Source organism: Sciurus carolinensis, chromosome 17, assembly GCF_902686445.1.
Source record: "Sciurus carolinensis chromosome 17, mSciCar1.2, whole genome shotgun sequence".
Classification (NCBI taxonomy): Eukaryota; Metazoa; Chordata; class Mammalia; order Rodentia; family Sciuridae; genus Sciurus; species Sciurus carolinensis.
This window is the reverse complement of record NC_062229.1, coordinates 30,660,682-30,679,913: the sequence shown is the minus strand read 5'-3', so window position 1 is coordinate 30,679,913 and position 19,232 is coordinate 30,660,682. Positions and strand designations below refer to the sequence as shown.

The following is a 19,232-nucleotide window of genomic DNA, read 5'->3' as shown; positions in this document are numbered from 1 at the left end:
GGAAGTGAAAAAGCGGAAGGAGATTTCTTCTGGAAAGGGGGGATTAAGGGTGAGGAGTTGAAGAACATGAAATTGCTGGCTGTTTTTTGTTAGGATTCTTATAGAACTATGTGACCTTTAAAACCAAGAACATGCTTATCTTAAAGAAAAGGGAAAAAAATCAAATTAAAAAGCAAATAACAGTAATGTTTTTTGTGTCTTCAAGAGGAGAACATTTGAAACTGTTCATGAAGAAACCTCTATCTGACTGCATAGCTGCTTCAGCTGTCAGCCTTAACCCTATCTTTTTGGTGCCCCCCTTTATGTTTTCTAAATTAGAAAATCTTAACTCAGAATTATAGGCTGTTGGGAAGCGTTGACGGGTATTTCCGGCTTTTCAGATCAAACACAGACCCAGAAATCAGGGAGAGAGTTCTGTTGAAAGACTATTTTCAGTGTTACTCCAGAGGACGAGGTCCCCAGCTCAGCAGCTGAGAGCTGCCGGGATGACCACCTCAGGAGACAGTGGCTGATGGGGACGTGTACCTCTTTGGTGACATTTGGCTCTGGATGCTCTTTCTTGATGTCCAGTTGCAGCATTTGGATGTGATTTTTAAGATGCCCAATGTGTGTTTCCCTGAGGTTTTCTTTTTTTTTTTTTTTCTAGTAAGTGAAAAAAATCATTGGATATTGGGAAAAAGTCAAACCCAGCTATTTAAGCCATTTGTACTGCTTTTCTGTTTTAAGAAATCCTGACATTTAGGCTCTGCAGTCAAAGATCCATTCTATTCAAAATCCTGAATGGATCACCGAACTGTACCGCATGTATTCTTAAAAACGATCATTTAAAAAATTTCATCCTGCAATTTTCAAACACTGGGGTAGATGTATTTTGTTTGCTAGACAGAGTCAATCAGGGAAGGAGACCAGCATCTCATCCTCACTTTTTGTCTCTGCCCACTAGGCTCAGGTGACATGCACTAAGTGGTCACCATCAGTTTGCATTCAGTTTCCACTCTGTTCCTCAACAGGGTCTGGAGGCAGGCTAGGACCCACAGCTGTTTTCCAGGAAGGAGTTGTGTGCTGGCAGCTGGAAACAGTGCATTTGGATGGCAAGTCTTTCCCTTGCTGACCTTGTCATTGGAACTTCTTCAATGTCAAATCACACCTGTTTTTTTTTTTTTTAAACATCTTGGTAAAATATACACAACATAAAATTTGCCCCTTAAACCATTTTTCCAATTCAGTGGTATTAAATGCATTTACAAATGTTGTACAACCTTCGCTGTCTCATCCTCTCAAACAGAACTGTACCCATGAAACAACAATTCCTCGTTCCCCACTCCTTGGGAACCTCTACTCTCTAACCTCATAATTTTGCCTACTCTAGGTCCTTTATATAAATGGAATTGTACATTTATTCTCTTAGTTTGGTTTAGTTTTCTTGGCATAATGTTTTTTTCAAGGTTCATCCATGTTGGGACATATCAGCATTCAGTTCTAAGGCTGAATAATAGTTCATTCTTTACGTATAAGCTACATTTTGTTTATCCATTCATCTGTTGATGGACATTTGAACTATTTCCACCTTTTGGCTATTAATACAAATACTTGTGTATAATACTTGTGTAAATACTTGTAAATAAATACTTGTGTAAATACTTGTGTACAAGCCAACTTACCTTTTTTTGTAGTGGAATTGAGTCCAGAGTTGCTTAACCACTGAGTCACATTCCTGGTCTTTTTTATTTTTTATTTTGAGACAGAGTCTCACTAAGTTGTTTAGGGTCTTGCTAAGTTGTGGAGGCTGGCCTCAAACTTATGATTCTCCTGCCTCCATCTCCGGAGTCACTGGGATTATAGGTATGTGCTACCACACCCAGCAAAGCCAGCTTTGTTTTTTAAGTGTGTTTGATAGTTTAAAACTAATCTTTAATTTAAAAAAAGAGAAAAATCTCTTCTTTTAAAATTAGCTTCACAATAAATAGGACAAAGTGTCATTAAGCACTTCTCTCACATATAGATGGAACATATGCTGACAACTGATTAAGTCAGTTTTGTTCAATGATAAAGTAAAATGTCTTTGTTCACATACATAACAGTCATTGATTTTAAATGCCAGTCACATTATAAGGAATACAGTAGTCCTGCTAACTGCATTCTACCAATTGTTTTTCTTGCTTCCTTTCCAACCACAATATCTGTCATTGATTTTGAAGGTGCTTTCATGTCTTATCAAGAATATACCTGTTTTGGCTATGAAGATGAACAGGTGACTCTATAGTTTTGGTGTCTTCTCAACCTTTAACATCAGATCTGACAATTTGTACAGGAAAGCCTTATTTTGTGCCTATAAAGATAGCCAATTGTTTTAAAAGTGAGGTTGATAAGCTTTATTGAAAAAATAATATGGAAGTTTTGGTAGTGGATTACTGGGAGAAATAGAGTCAAGTGGGAGTGGGAATCTGGTATGTGACAGAGTCAACAGTAGGAATCATTTGAGAAATGATGGTCCATTAAAAATGAGGCTGGGATAATTTACATGGAGAATTGTTGGAAACCTGTCTCACACAATACACATGCAAAAGTAAATTCTAGAAGGATGAAGTATTTAAATGTGGAAAAAAACCTTATGACTTTAAGAAGAAAATACAGAATACCTTTATGGAATATTATATAGCAGTGAAAATTAATGAATTAGGTCTACAATGGTCCATTTAGATAAATAACCAAAACACAATATTGATTTTTTTAAAAGCATAAGATAAAACATGCATATAATATGATAGCTTTCCCATAAATTTGAAAAGACAAAACCATACTTTATGCCTGCAATGCCAAGGACCCAATTCCCTATTTGCCATTAGGTTCAGATTAATTTCCTGTTATTTTTTTTCCTCCAGATGATAAAACACTTCTCTTTTATTATGGTTTTCCCTGCAACCAACCTCCTGCAATTTGTCAGATGTCTTTCCAGAGTCTAGTATGGCTAGTGATGGGTGTTCTAAAACCATCAAAGTGCCCCTTCAGTGATTCTGTGTGAGTCTGGGGCATGAGGAGAGTGGGAAAGTCCTACTCTGGTTGCAGCTAACACCTTCTGCTTCTCTGGACCTTTTGTCTCCTCCTGAATATCAATCTGGCATATTCTTCTCTATTCTGGCCTTACTGGATCTCTTGTTTCTTTGTGAGCACAAGAAGTTATTTAAAAATGGAGTGTGTATCTCTATCTTCCTTCAAGCAGATGGATAGGCAGACAGGCAGGAGGCAGGGAGCTATGATTATCAGCAGGTAATAGTGCAAAGCTAGTGTTTCAGGGAGGGCTAATGAAAGGGAGGGAAGATAAATGCCGGGAACCACTTGCATCCACAAGATTGTATCAAGAACACAGGGATAGGATTTGCTTCTGATTCCTCACTGGCTACAATTTATTTTTCCCTTAAAAATACACAGCATGAGCCTTGGAGCCCCAGTCTATCCTGAGGATATTTAGTCTCTTATTCTGGGCTCCCAGCAATGTAGCAAACCACTAATGGTTGTTATCAGTTTGCATTTCAAAAGTAAAATCCACAAGGCCAAAGATGCTCAGCATCACCAGATACTGTCACATGAGTTCCCAGGACTAGAATCAAATAGGAAAAGTTTTTTATACTTTATGTTTTCTCGAACTGTGTTTATAAAGCAAATTGTGTCAACAATTCAGTTAATGCAAAATCTGATAAAGAATGGATTTAATAATCACCGGGAATAGAAATTGACACAACTGTGGAAGACAAATTGGACAATATCTCAAAAATTAAAATTGTACATACCTCCGTCCAGGTAATTCCACTTAGAGAAATTAATTCCTTAAATTGACCCACATTATGTGTGCAAAGATATGTACCCAAGGCTATTCACTAGAGAATCTGTGATGGCAAAATGTGAGGGTTGCATTGATTAGCATCAACATGAATGTCATCAGTAGGGTAATCATTAAGTGAATTTTGCTTCATCCATGCAAATAAAAGCTATTCATCCAATTTCTGCAAAACTATTACTACTGAGAGTTTAACTGGCATTTCACCAAATCTATAGATTAATTTGGATAGCATTAACATTTTAATAACAGCGAGGCTTCTAATCCATTAACCTGTAATATCCTAAGTTTATTTAAGTGCTTTAAAATTTCTCTCAATAATATTTTGTCATTTTTCAGCATAAAGGTCTTGGGCATTTTTTTTAAAACAAGAGATTTTGTATGTATTAGTCCTATTGTTTTGCTTTCCAATTTATTTCTCCTTTTATAATTATTTCTTCTTTCTATTTTCTTCTCATTTATTTTATTATCTTTTCTAGTTTTATGTTAGGTACATATATAATCTTTTTCATCTTTTGCTGATATAAATAGGATCTGCTCAATGCTGTAAATGATTTCCTGAGCACATTTTTACATTTTTTTAGGTTCCAATTAAACTGGTTTTTAAAACATCTTTTCTTTCCTAGAAATTCCATAGTTTTAGTTTATAACTGTCTTTTATAAAGAGTTTCTTCAGAGAAGATTTAACCATTACCAGGTAGAAAGACTCCTCATTTTTTTTCCTGATCTTACTATTATTTCTAATTTTATTGTATTGTAATCAGATAATTTTTTACTATTGTTAATTTCTGGAATTTATTGAGGCTTTTGTTGTGGTTTACTATGTGGTCAATTTGTATGGTCTTTTGAAAAGGAGATGTAATCTCTATGTGCCAGGAATATCGTTTGCAATATACTAATCCGATATGTCACGGTTATATAGCTTAAGTTGTCTTTTTCTTTATTCTTTTTTACTCACTTTATCTGGTATACCAGAAATTAAACTAAAACTGAAAGAAGTCAACTAAACTTTCCCAGTCCTACAATGTTTTTGTCTATTGACCCTTATGCTTTTATCTTTTATACTTTTTGATTTATAAATAGTGTTGCTCCACCACTTGTTCAAACAATATGAGTTACCGTCATGGGTTCTTTAGCTTTACAACATATCATTTTTGTTCTGTTTAATGCTTTTTGACCTAGATTCCACTTTCTCTGATACAGATTGTGACTTGCTTTCTTTGTTTGCCTTTGCGTGTATCTTTGTCTATTCTTTGATTTTAGTTTTCTCGTATGTCACTCTGAAGAACATCTTTTTTGGGTATTGCTTTGTAATATTATATGAATTTTTGGATTAGGTAAGTCAAATCCATTTATACTTGCTGACAGAACAGATTTGCTTGTATTATGTATGTATTGCATAGCCTTTAAAAACACTTGATTATCTGCTATGTCTTATTTGCTTTGTTTGTTCGTGTGTGTCTGTACAATTCCTCTAATTTTTAGAAGTTTGTAGTTTTGCTGCGGTGTTTAGTTTTGTAAGTATGAACATCACCATAAATGTATAATCATAATTAAAACTATGTAGCACATTGCCCTTCAAATGCTATTTCCTTAAACAGTGTCTCTGATTTGTTTTCGACAATTCTATTTCCTCTTTGTTTTCTCCTTCGGTTGCATTAAATAAGAACTTTCTGGTGTTTACCCTTGTGCTGTTGAATATGACAGTTTTTTTCCCCTTCCTTGATTTATCAACCCTGAGAATATTTTTTTGACTTCTTGCTATTATAGAAACAGCACTAAGTGAACCTACTCTCTGCTCCCACGTTCTTTTCTCTTTCTGCTCCCATTTTTTGCTATTTGTATCCTGTCGCTGTTTCCAGTACCTCCGGAGCTTGCAGGGGGTAAAATGCCTGATCCTCATTTTTATCCCCCTCTGCAGGCGCTGTGGCTTACCAAACCCTGATCAGCTAAATGATTTACCTCTCTTCCACCCACTTTTAGTCTCCCAAGATTGTTTTGACATCCTTTGTCCTCTGTGATTTCCGTTCTCCTCTCTTTGTTCTTGTGTATTTATACTGCTCTTACTCCTATGCTGTCTTTTTATTGGCATTTTGAGAGTGGGCTAAAATATATGCATGCTATCATCCATATTTAACCATAATCCCCAGATAACTCCCAAATAACTTGTTTTGAGAAAAAATGCTTTAGATTAAAAGTTCAAAAGAAGGATAAGAGTTTTCCATGCTATGTGTTTTTAGTCACATAAAATGATTTTATAATTTTATATAATTTCTCAGTTACTATCTTCTGATTTGTATTTTTATCTATTTTATGCCATGGTCATTTATTTTTAAAAATTATTTTGTTTTTAAAGCATTTTATTACAATATGTAACAGGCATAATAAGAGTGGACATGAAACCTAAATTTTTATGTGGTTTTAAAATGAATGCTTGTGTATTAGTTAGCTCTGGATGCCATAACAAAATACTGTGGACCAGGGAACTTCAACAAAAGAAATTCTCTCGGAGTTCTGGGACTGGAAGTGTGAGATCAGGGTGCCAGGAGGGTCCAGGGTTAGTAAAAGTCCCCTTCCTGGCTTGTAGATGGCTGTTTTCTCCCAGGGACTCACACGGCAGAACGAGAACATTGGGTTTTCTTCCTCTTACAGGAGCACCAATTCTATGAGAAAGAGTTTCACCCTGGTGACTTCATTTAACCTCAGTCGTCACCTTAAGTGACGACTATGTCCAACACAGTCATGTGGGAGGCCAGGGTTTCAACATGTGAATTTTCAGTTCATAGCAACTTGAGTGACAACTACCCATGTCACAAAATGGAAATTACAAGCACTCTGCAACCTCTTCCCTACCTCCCTCTTCTGTCTTGGGGGTTCTTATTCTCCTAATTTTTGGTGCTTTTTCTTGCCTTATTTTTTTCTATTTTTACCTTCAAAGTATGCTATGCTTTGACTGTGTCTCCCCCCTCCACCCAAACTCCTGTTTTGGAGATTTAATCCTCCAATTCATATATTAATGGTAGTTAGCGGTGGGGTCTTTTGGAGGTAATTAGGATTAGAGGAGGTTATGAAGGTGAGCCCCGATGATAATATCAGTATTAGTGGCTTGAGCTGGGCATGATGGTGCATATCTATAATCCCAATGACTCCGGAGACTGAGATAGGAGGATCTCAAGTCAGAGGACGGCCTCAGCAACTTAGCAAGACCCTGTCTTGCATTAAAAAAAGAAGAGCTTGGAATGTAGCTCAGTGATAAGGCACCTGCCTAGTATGCATGAGGCCTTTGGTTTAATTCCAAGTATTATAAAAAATAAAAATAAAATAATAATAATAAATAAAAATTAAAAAGACTGGGGATGTAGCTCAAGTGCCCCTGGGTTTAATACTCAGTACAAGAAAAAAGAGAGAGAGAAAGAAAGGAAGGAAGAAAGGAAGGAAGGAAGGAAGGAAGAAGGAAAGGAGGGAGGGAAAAGAGAAGAAAAGAGGAGGAGGAGGACAAGGAGGAAGAAGAAGCACAGAGCTGAATATCCTTGCTCTGTCTCACCATGTGAAGTGCTATGCCATGTTATGATGCAGCAAAAAGACTCCCACCAAATGCTGAGCAGGTGCCCGCACCCTGTTCTTGGCCTTCCCAGACTCCAGAACTGTAAGCCAAATATACATCTCTTCTTCATTAATTACCTAGTCTCAGTTATTTTGTTATAGCAACAGAAAACAGATCAAGACACTCCCTAAATGAAATAGTTCTGCTTGTTTTTGAATATTGTATAAATGGAATCATATTTATATAATCCTTTGTGTCCAGATTCTTTGATTCAATATTATGTTCTTAAGACTCATTCTTGTTCTTCTGTGGAGCTACAGTTTATTCATTTTAACTGCTGTACATCATCCCATTTTAGGATATCACAAATGTTTGATGTGTTTGAAGATTTATGGAGATTTGGGTCATTTTCAGTTTTGAGTTTTTATGGGCAATGCTCATAAACTTTCTTGTAGTCATATTTTGGTGCCCAAAAGTTCATATTTTGGTTGAGTGTGGGTACCTAAGAATATAATTAGAGAAACACAATGTACTTGTCTTTTCCTACACTCAGTAATGTTCCTGCTATCCAAAGAGGTTGCCTACAACTCATGCACTGTCCACTGGCTGTGTGTGAGTTTCTGTTCTTCCATATCTGTCCCCATTCTTGGCATTTTATCATGCTTTAAAATTTGCTTAGATCATGAATATGTAATCATCTCAGTGTGATTTTAATTTGTGCCTCACTGATTAAAAGTCTTAAGAATACATTGATGTGCTTATTGACCATTTGGATCTCTACTCTGGTAAAGTATCTGTTCAAGGTTTTTGCTCATTTCACAATTGGGGGCACTTCCATTTTACTAATTGGTTTGTAGGGGTTTGTCACTCTGGATGTAGGCACTTTTTAGATACACGGTGTTGCAAATATCTTCTACTCAGGAGGCTTTCTTTTTCATGCTCTTAAAAGTTGTCCTCTGATAATCACCATTTTAATTGGGGTGAGATGGAATCTTAGGGTTGATTTGCATTTCTCATATTACTAGAGATGTTGAACATTTTTTCATATATCTGTTGATTGCTTGTACATCTTCTTCTGTGAAGTGTCTGTTCATTTCCTCAGCCCATTTGTTGATTGGATTATTTGTATTCTTGGTGTAGAGTTTTTTGAGTTCTTTATATATTCTGGAACCAACCTAGATGTCCTTCAATTGATGAATGGATAAAGAAACTGTGGCATATATATACAATGGAATATTACTCTGCCATAAAGAATGATAAAATTATGGCATTTGCAGGCAAATGGATGAAATTGGAGAATATCATGCTAAGTGAGATAAGCCAATCTCAAAAAACCAAAGGATGAATGATATCGCTGATAAGTGGATGATGACATATAATGGGGGGTGGGAGGGGTTAGCGTTAGGGTTAGGGTTAGGTTTAGGGTTAGGGTTAAGGAGGGTGGCAAGAATGGAGGAAGGAAGGACTGTATAGAGGGAAAAGAGGGGCGGGAGGGGTGGGGGGGAGGAAAAAATAACAATGAGTCAAACAACATTACCCTATGTAAATTTATGATTACACAAATGGTATGCCTTTACTCCATGTACAAACAGAGAAACAACATGTATCCCATTTGTTTACAAAAAAAAAAAAGTTGTCCTCTGATGAACAGAAAGTCTTAATTTTAGTGTACTAAAATGCTCCTATCTTTTCCTTCTATGGTGAGTGTTTCTTGTGTCAAGTGTACTAAAACTTTCCCTTCAGATATGCATACATGACCAGTGTAACTCCAGGTCGCATACAATCACAGAAATGGGAAGTCAGACTCTATGTATGTATAATATGTCAAAATACACTCCGCTGTCATGTATAACTAAAAAGAATTTTAAAAAACCCTTTCCTTGCCCTGAGGTCATGTTCTCTTCTTTTTTTCCTTCCAAAAGCTTTACATCTTGCTGTTTCACAAAGAAAATAAGGCATCAATCCACCTAGAGTTAACTCTTGTGTGTACTGTAAAGTTGTATGTTCCATGTAATTATTCCCCTGGGATTCCTGATTATCCTGCATCATTTGCTGAAGATTATCCTTGTCCTGCTGTTCTGTGGTGTCACCTTGATTACAGATCAGATGTCTGTGCATTGGTCTGTTTATGACCTGACTGATCTTATGCCAGTGGCATCCTACTCCATTATTAGAGCTTTAGGATATCTTCACACTCAGTAGAGTGAATTCTTCTGCCTCGGTTTTCTTCCTCAAAAGTATCTTGGCTATGATTTACTCTGTGCATTTTCATATAAATTTAGTCACTTTGTCAAGTAAAGCAATAAAAGTCTGTTGGAATTTCTATTGGAATCACATTCAATTGATTAGTCATTTGGGGAAGTTTTTCCAATATTGAGACTTTGAGTCCAAGAACATAACATCAACTCCCCCATTTATTGGATTTCCTTTAATTTTACTTAATAGATTTTATAATTGTACTTGTAGAAATCTTACTCATACTTTGATAATCCCATTCCTAGATACTTGATATATTTAAATGCCAGTGTAAGTGGTATTTTTAAGTTACTTTATTTCTAGGTTGTTACTAGTGCATAGATGTGTAATTGATTTATGCATATTAATTCAGATTCAACTACTCTCTTACTAATTTTATTAGTTTATAGTTATGTTAGGTATGTTATGTATATAATATGATATCTACATGACCATACTTTGGTACTTTTCTTATTCAAGAACCCTTTATTTCTTTTCCTTGCCTTTCCTCACTACCTAGAACCTCCTTCACAAAGTTGGGGCGGGGGGTAAAAAAGACATCTCTAATGTTTTTCTCTTGATCTGAAAGGGAAAGATTCCCTGTTCACAATTAAGTATGATGGTGGCTACCCTCATACACCCTCTGAGCACCCTCTCTCAGAGCAAGGCAATTCCAGTCTATTCCAACTTTTCTGAGAGTTTTAAAATCATAACTGGAAAAGGAACTTTATCAAATGGTTTTTCAGCATCAATCAAGGTGACCACAAGATTTTTCTCCTTTAATCTATTAATAGAAATAGAACACATTCTTTAGTGTGGGGTGCATTACTGCTATGATTAGCAAAACAAAAAACAAAAAGTTGGAAAAAGAGAAAGCTTTGCAGCTAATTCACAATAGCTAAGTTATGGAACCAACCTAGGTGCCCTTCAACAGATGAATGGATAAAAAAATGTGGTATATATACACAATGGAATATTACTGAGCCATAAAGAAGTATGAAATTATGGCACTTGGATGGAACTGGAGACTATCATGCTAAGTGTAATAAGCCAATCCCCCAAACCAAAGGCTGAATGTTCTCTCTGGTATGTGGATGCTGACACCCAATAGGGGGAGAAAATAAAAGTTCATTGGATTAGATAAAGGGGAATGAGGGAAGGGAAGGGGAATAGGAAAGACATTAGAATGAATCAGACATAACTTTCTTATGTTCATGTATGAATATATGACCAGTGAAACTTCACATAGTGCACAACCACAAGAATGGGATCCTAATTAGAATAAGTTGCACTCCACATATGTAAAAGAGGTCAAAATACACTCTACTGTCATGTATATTTGAAAAGAGCAAATAAAAAATGTAAAAAAAAGAAAGCTCTGCCGAGATCCTGCTGTTATACCTAAAGAAAATCAGGTGCAAACTGGGGCAGGGGCTCCTGTCCCAGATGTGGTGGTGCAGGTGTTTGGGGAAAGGACCCCCATTCTGAAACTACAGAGGCTTTGCCTACTAACCCTTGGAGACAGAATAAGCTCAGGAGTATTAAGGTCACATTGAAGGATATGAGTCATGACAACTTAAACAGCTTCATTCATGGGTTATTTTGTGAATATATACCAGAACCATTTGTTCTTTAAAATTTTTTAAAAATTTGTTCTAATTAGTTGTACCTGACAGTAGGCTGCATTTTGATAAATCATACATAAATGGAGTATAATTTCTCATTTTTCTGATTATACATATTGCAGGATCACATGGGTCATGCAGTCATACATGTACATGAGGTAATAATGTCTGTTTCACTCCACTCTCATTCCTTCCCCCATACCCCTTCCCTCCCTTCACTCCCCTCTACCTAATATAAAGTAACTCTATTGTTCTCTAGAGCCCCATCCCTTATTGTGAATTAGCTTCCGCATATCAGAGAAAACACTTAGACTTTGTTTTTTAGAAATTGGCTTATTTTCCTTAGCATGATATTCTCCAAATCAAAACAACTCTAAGATTTCATCTCACTCCAGTCAGAATGGCAATTATCAAGAATTCAAGCAACAATAAATGTTGGTGAGGATGTGGGGAAAAAGATAACACTCATACATTACGGGCAGGAATGCAAAATGGAGCAACCATTATGGAAAGCAGTATGGAGATTCCTAAGAAAATTTGGAATGGAACTGCCATTTGACCCAGCTATCCAACTCCTCGGTTTATATCCAAAGGACTTAAAATCTGCATACTACAGTGACACAGCCATATCAAAGTTTATAGCAGCACAATTCACAATAGCTAAACTATGGAACCAACCCAGGTGTCCTTCAATAGATGAATGGATAAAGGAAATGTGGTATGTAAGTGTACACACACACACACACACAGGAATATTACTCAGCTTTAAAGAACAATGAAGTTATGACATTTGCCGACAAATGGATAGAGTTGGAGAATATCATGCTAAGTAAAATAAACCAGTCCCAAAGAACCATTAGTTCCTTGTTCTGTTGTAACTGTACTTCTGCCTCTCTTTCAGAGTGGTCTTCCCTAAACTTCATTCACGTGTATACCTAGCATGTGAGTGTGTGTTGGCAGGGAGCGGAGAGGACTTTCTGCTCGCACCACACTGTCCAGTGAAATGAAACCCTCTGGGCAACAGGATTTTTAAAAATCTCTCCAGGATTTTTCATCATGTGACTAAGGTTGAGAGTCACTGATCATGTAGTGACTTTTTGAAGTTGATTATATGTGTGTTTGTGAAACAGAGTCCGTAGGAAAAAATCTCATCATTACAAACTCAAATCGATAATAGAATATAGTATTACCCAAATGAAAGGTGACAGGACAAATGAAAGAAAAAAGCCACCGAGGAAAGAAAGAGATATGGACAAAGAGAGAAAATGGCACAATAATCATGGTAAATCTACTCACTCGATTTTCTCTGGAAGATCGGTTTGGGTCATGCACACACAATTGACCAATATGGTGACCGTGATAAATAAAGTGAACCACCTGAGAGGCCAGTGTTAAGGAAGAACTGAGAGTCACCATGTCTCCTTGATGTCATGTAGGCCACCTTGATGCTGAATGATCAAGTTCATGACTCGTGAATAGTATCAGCATTATGGTCTTGTCACAGAATAGTCCCTCATATTTACCCAGTGTCTGGGCTGAAAACCCTACCCACTTATTTCTAATAGCACGCAACCTATGGGTGGATATTATTATTTACTCTTTTGATCTGAGCAAACAGGTTCTCAAAGCTTAAATAACTTTTCTGAGATCTTGTAGCCAGTTAACCATGGGGATGTGGGCTCAGCTCTGTCTGATAACAAACCCTTTGGAAAAAGAGAAAAAAAGAGAATCCCTTTTCCCAAAATGTCCTTCTGTCCTGAGACTTTCATTTCACCAGACAAGTTGACCTGAAATTCCAACCAACTTTTATTCTAAAAGTCAAGGAGAAATTAGGGAGTTAGAGATAAGTGGAAGGGTACCAGCCTTTATGGGACTATTTTAGTTAGATCTTTTTCCTAATGTAGCTGAGCTCTATACCATGCTGAAGAAACAGACTTCTGGGGGGGGGGGGGGATGGTGGAGACAGGCACCTGGAAGTAAAATACTCACTTGGGAAGAAAATCCTAAATAGGATTAGCTATGCATAGCCAGAGAGGAAGATGTCAGGAGCGGGGAATAGGTCAAAGACATTCTAGAAGTGGAAGGAGACTTTGAAAGGAAGGTGAGCAGAAGTGGGTAAATAGGAAGAAAGGGTGACTGGGAGGACCAAAAGGCAACTTTCTCCCATGTGGACATTTCCTCAGAGCTAGCTGGCCTCCTAACAAGATTTCCTACAGAAAAGCAAAGCCTGGAGAGAAGTCTGACCTACAGAGAGAGGAGAGAGCCCCACTCATCTTTCATGATTTCAATTTGAGCAGAAGTATTTAAATTCACTTTAGTTTTCATTTTGAGCAGAAGTATTTAAATCCACTTTGGTTTTCTATAAATGCCTTTAGTGTCCCTTATTTTATGGTTACTTAGGAACACATCTATTTTGAACAGGGAAATTCTATTAATTAAACCACATTTTCTTGCTCATTTACAAATAGATTAAGAAATGTGTCCACACAGGGTGAAATGTTAACCCAAGATTAAATTAAAACCATATCTCTAATTCTACAAACCTTTAAAAAGTTATATATCTTATGCATCAGATGGCATATGAAAATATTCACAGAAAATGGAATTGTAATTTTGGGTGAAATATTTAATTATAGTCCCTGAGGATTCCACACCTTGAAGAGTATCTTTTGTGGCTGCAGTTACCAAATTGACGAGATTCAAACATATAACTGCTATATAACATAGACTTTTGGGAGGAGGAGACCCCTCATCAGGTGTTCTATGCAGCTGTGACTCCACTTCTCAAATCTCAAGACCAAAAGAATATTTACCTGTCACTTGATTCTTTAAAGGGATTTTATTTCCAATTAGCTGTTTCTTACTTACCTAGACATAATTCAACCAAAATCCATGAAGAGTTTATGTACGTGCTATTTCTTTTTATTTGTACTTTCTGTAAATATATATATATATGTATATATATATATTTCTCTCTATATATATATTTTAATGCAACAACTGCCCAAGTAGAGATGACATACTGAGATAAAAATTATTCTAATTTATATCCATTAACTGCCTACTTCCTCACTGCAGATATTGCCCTAAGAAGGAGGCAGGCTGGACCTCTTAACTAGCTGTGAGATTTTGGGCAATTTACTAAATACCTCTGTTTCATTATCTGTAAAATGGGGATGCTAATCTCTGCTTCCAAGACTTTGGTACCTATGAGAGCACTGACATTAAGGAAGTATTTAGCAAAAGGAAGCCTGCTATTATCATTAAGTTATTTTGAAGAATCTGGAAATCCAGTATTCAATTCAGAAAATATAATTTCTACTGGCTAATGGTAAAGATAAAACGTGGAAACAGAAAGTGGAATGCACCTTTATCAAGCAGTGCAGTTTCTCGTTGAGTGTGCAGATGACTCTATGTGATGCTTACTCAGTGAGAACTGTCCAGAGATCCCACAAGCTGTCCCCCGGTGACAGAGGGTGGGGCCACATGGAGTTTGTACTGGAGTTTCCTAAGAAGCAGCTGGCTACCATCTGCCAGACAATCAGGGGCAAGGCTGTTCTTGTATATCAACTTTCTGGAAGTCAGGGTTGAATTAGTCATTGGGAATTTCCAATTTGGACAGTCACCAGGGAAGATCCCTGGAAGCCAAGCCCAAGTCTCTTTTGTCTGCTAGTTTGGCTTGCCTTGAAAATAAAGTAAAACAAAACAAAAACAAAACTAAAGACTGTTTCTGGTACTACCTACAGCAACTCATGTAATATAGACATTTGACCAATGTGTCCCTAATCATTACTTTCCCCCATGGCAGCAATCTCAGACTACTGTTGTAGTTATGGAGTAACTTGTGGTATTGGCAGTGCCCCATGTCCAATGAAGTCCCACTGAGGCAATCTTGGAACTGTTTGGGGATATTGGGCATATTAAAGCCACAAATAGCTTTATCAATTTAATCTCCTCATTGTCTCAAGAATCAATTGTAGGAAGTTCTACTGCTAACCCCTAAAGAAGGTACTGGACAGAACCTGATTCTAACATGCAGAAGAAGCAACTGTGCAAAGGATACGAATGGACAGACATTTTGATGGCCGTTCTTCTGATCAGGTTGAAGGGACTGAATATCCACAGGGCCCGAGTGGCACTAAACCGGGAAATGGTCCTGCCTTTGTTCAGCACCATAAATGTCTAAAACGAAACAGAGCAGAAGTGGATCTCCAGTGAGAAGCAGGAATCCTGACACAGCACAGCCATGTCTTTGAGCATGAGTGGCATTGTGTCAGGCATGTGAGCAAGAAGGGGCCTGGGAGCCATGAGTCACTGATAGCCAGATGGAGGTGCAGAGTCAGAAGGATCAGGGACTCAAAGCCCTATCCTCACTCTCCCAGAAAAAGTCCTGTCTTTGTGACTGACTATGCACCAGGATGGCCCCATGGAGAGTGCTTAATGGACAGACAGCTAAATGGAGGCTGGTAAGATGTGTCATGCCCAGGAGAGGAATCTGGCAACAGGAAGGTGGAGGTCTGGTTGCATTTAACTCTGCTTCTGACCAGAGGACCATTCCTGGTCCTGTGATACTCCTTCTTTTGTCCACTTCCTAGGCCTCTGCTTCCAAAACCCTCTCCTAATTCCTTCCTTTAAGCATTTAGGAGGGTGTGGGCTCTGGGCAAAGGAGAGAAGAGAGAAAGACATTCCAGTGCCCTTTTATTTTCTCTACGGACCATATTGAGATGACTGATTCCTGGCCCTTGTAACTATCAAACATGTGCTCACCATTTTTTTGACTGTGCAGAACACCCACAGTATTATACAGGTGAGGTAACTGTCTTGAAGCGCCTCGTTTAGACTAGTAGTTCTCAAACTTCTTGATTTAAAAAAAACTCCCCAAATTATTGAGAACTCTAGAATTTTTTATGTTTATACCTTTTTGCTTATACCCAAATGTGCATGTGTAGATGTACATTGTTATGGTTTGGCTCTTAGGTGTCTCTTAGAGGTCACATGTTGAAGTCTTGGTCTTCATCCTGTGGCACTATTGGAAGGTGGTTGGATCTTTAAGGAGGAGAACCAAGTGACAGGAAGTTAGGTCACTGGCAATGTGCCCTTGAGGGGATATTGGGATCCCAACTCCTTCCTCTCTCTCTTTTTGCTTTCTGGCCACCATGAGGTGAGCACTTTTCCTCCACCATGAACTTCCTCCCTGATAATCTACCTCACCATAGGCCCAAAGTGAGGGGGCCAAGTAACCATGGACTAAACCTCTGAAACCACAAGTCAAAATAAAACTTTCCTCCTTTTTAAGTTGATTTTCTTGAATATTTTGTCAAAGCAACGGAAAATTGACTAATATACAAGTATAGAAGTATATACACATAAGGTGTATACACATATATTTATGTCTGTGTATATGTATCATATTAAAAATTAGGAATGGAGAAAATTTTAAAACACAAGAGTGTACAGACACACGTTTCAGTCGCTGTTACAGTGGTGATGTTATTCCTCAACAATAGCTTCTATGTTTACCACTGTGTGCTCATAAAAAAAACATGAATGAAAAGGACAAATGACATCAAAGTATCATATTATATTATATTAAAGAGATTTTTTTCTTTTTTCTTTTTGCACAGGGGATTGAACTCAGGGGAACTCAACCCTGAGCCACATCCCCAACCCCATTTTGTATTTTATTTAGAGACAGGGTCTCACTGAGTTGCTTAGCACCTTGCTTTTGCTGAAGCTAGCTTTGAACTCATGATTCTCCTGCCTCAGACTCCCAAGCACTGGGATTACAGGTGTGCATCGCCGTGCCCAGCTACAAAAGAGTTTTGACTTCACAAATCCACTAAAAGAGTTTTGGGAGACTCCAGGGGTTCCAAGATCATACTTGGAGAACCACTGACTCAAATCATTCTGCTTTTGGTTCCCTTTCCCATGTCCCCTCTCCCAACCTCAAGATCTCTGTCCTCCACCTGCAAAGAAGGCCAACACCTCTGGGGGCCTAAGCCAGGGCTCATCCCAGGAACTGCCAACTTTTCTTGCAAGTTCTGCAGCAATTGTCTGCTTTTGAGGATTTGGGTTTTATTAGCTCTTATCATAAATATCATAAAGAGAGCATCAAAGAAGTGAGTTAGATATATCTCCCATTGACTAAGTCTTTAGCAGACTGTCATATCACTCAGGGTTCAGGAGGACTCCCCGGGCCGGGTGGAACTGAGACTTCCTCTCCAAGAGTGGAGGGCAGACATTCCTACTGGTAGCTCTTACCCGGTGTGTGCTGTAGAAGGGGTCTAGATCCTCCAGGGGCTCCCCGACCAGTTCTGCTGGGAGCTCACCATAGAACTTGGGCAGCTGGTTGCAGGCTTTCAAGTCCAGCTGGGGCCGTGGCTTCTCTTCTTGGTCCTTCTTCTCTCTATGCTTTTCTCTGACTTTCTTTCCTGCCTGATGGGCAGCAATTTGCTTCTCAATCTCCACCAGCGACTCTGGAGTGAACCGACGGAAGTTGGTAGTTTCCAGGGACCCCAAGGGGAATTCCATCTTCTCATTCTTCTTCAGAAGAATTCAAACTCTTATGGGAGTAAATATAAACACAGAGAGGTGACAGCTTGTTCTTGGACCCTTTCCCTCCCATCTGTCCTGTCTTGATGGATAGAACAGCTTCCCCACCCTCATCTTCATCTCCCTTAATTCACAGAAGGTTCCTCCCAGGAACATATTCCCCAGCAATGCTCAGGGGAGACTGTTGATTCCATTCTACTCCAGGTACCTCAGGTCTTGTTTTTATGCCCCAACACTAAGTCACTGCTTCTTCAACAGTCTGAAACACCCCTGGCCCCAGCTTTCACCACTTTGCCCTCTCTCCTCATTTCTAGGACCAAAGAACTCCAGGCACTCTCCCACATTCATCAAAAACTTTGGTTCATGATCCACTTTATCTTAAGTCTCATCCTACTTTCTGAATACCACATTTGACTTATTGACATTTTCAGTATTTCTTCCTTTGAGCTTTATTTGAATCTCCTGGTTACCTGCTCTTTGTCTGTGGCTGAACAAGTTTCTTCATAACCAGATGAGACCCATGGTCTTCCATGTTAGCTATGTCCTCATCCTTATCCTAAATCCCAATCCTAGGTCAATCTAGGGCAGTCTAATTCAGGTTTCTTTGAACTTTGGACTGCTGAGGGATGATGGGGAACGTGAGTGTAGTCTTGGAATCATGTTTTCCCTAGTCAGTAGTTTCTTCTAGACTGAGATTTCAAATACACTCGATATTTCTTGACTCTTTCCTTCCTTCCTTCCTTCCTTCCTTCCTTCCTTCCTTCCTTCCTTCCTTCCTTCCTCCCTCCCTCCCTCCCTCCCTCCCTCCCTTCTTCCTTTCTTTCTTTCTTTCTTTCTTCTTTCTTTCTTTCTTTCTTTCTTTCTTTCTTTCTTTCTTTCTTTCTTTCTTTCTTTCTTTCTTTCTTTCTTTCTTTCTTTCTTTCTTTCTTTCCACTGCACCATAAACACAGCCCCCTCTGCATCTCTTCTTGCTGTAAGCCAATGACATGTTTCCTAGTTAAGGGAGAAAAATAGATTCCCTCAACTTCATGCCACCAAACCTTCAGCTTACCTGTATACACCCTCTCCTTTCCTCTGTCACTACAGGGGAGGTATCATCCCTCATGGCTAAGATCAATCTTTTCCTTTGATTTAGAATCTTATTCCTTTAATATTTCACAGTTGTTTCTCTCCTTATCTCCTGACTCCTTCCTATCAGCATTTAGAGATACTGAACTCCTTTTCAATTTTAAGAATGTCCACTTGAGGCATAGCCCATCCAGCTCTTCCCTCTTCCCTCTTCCTGTTCTCTGTTGGATTTCATAATTCCTACTCATTCTGAAGGCCTTGCAGTGGCTTCTTTTTTATTTCTTTTGTTTTAAAATTTTGTTCTTTTTAGATATGCACGACAATAGAATGCATTTTGACATATCATACATACATGGAGCTGTGGTTGTACATG

The 19,232-nt window shown here is 38.2% G+C and overlaps 1 protein-coding gene across 1 annotated transcript in view; it reads right to left on the bottom strand.

Annotated features, from left to right (window-relative positions):
* Positions 1-17,770, bottom strand: part of Scn10a (sodium voltage-gated channel alpha subunit 10) — a 92,080-nt gene extending 74,310 nt beyond the window's left edge. The window contains exons 1-3 of the mRNA XM_047530538.1: positions 17,501-17,770; positions 15,303-15,421; positions 12,536-12,616 (exon numbers count right to left, since the gene is read on the bottom strand). Coding sequence (XP_047386494.1) covers positions 12,536-12,616; positions 15,303-15,421; positions 17,501-17,770 — 470 coding nt within the window. The remainder of the gene's footprint in view (positions 1-12,535; positions 12,617-15,302; positions 15,422-17,500) is intronic.
* Between the last annotated feature and the right edge of the window lie 1,462 nt (positions 17,771-19,232).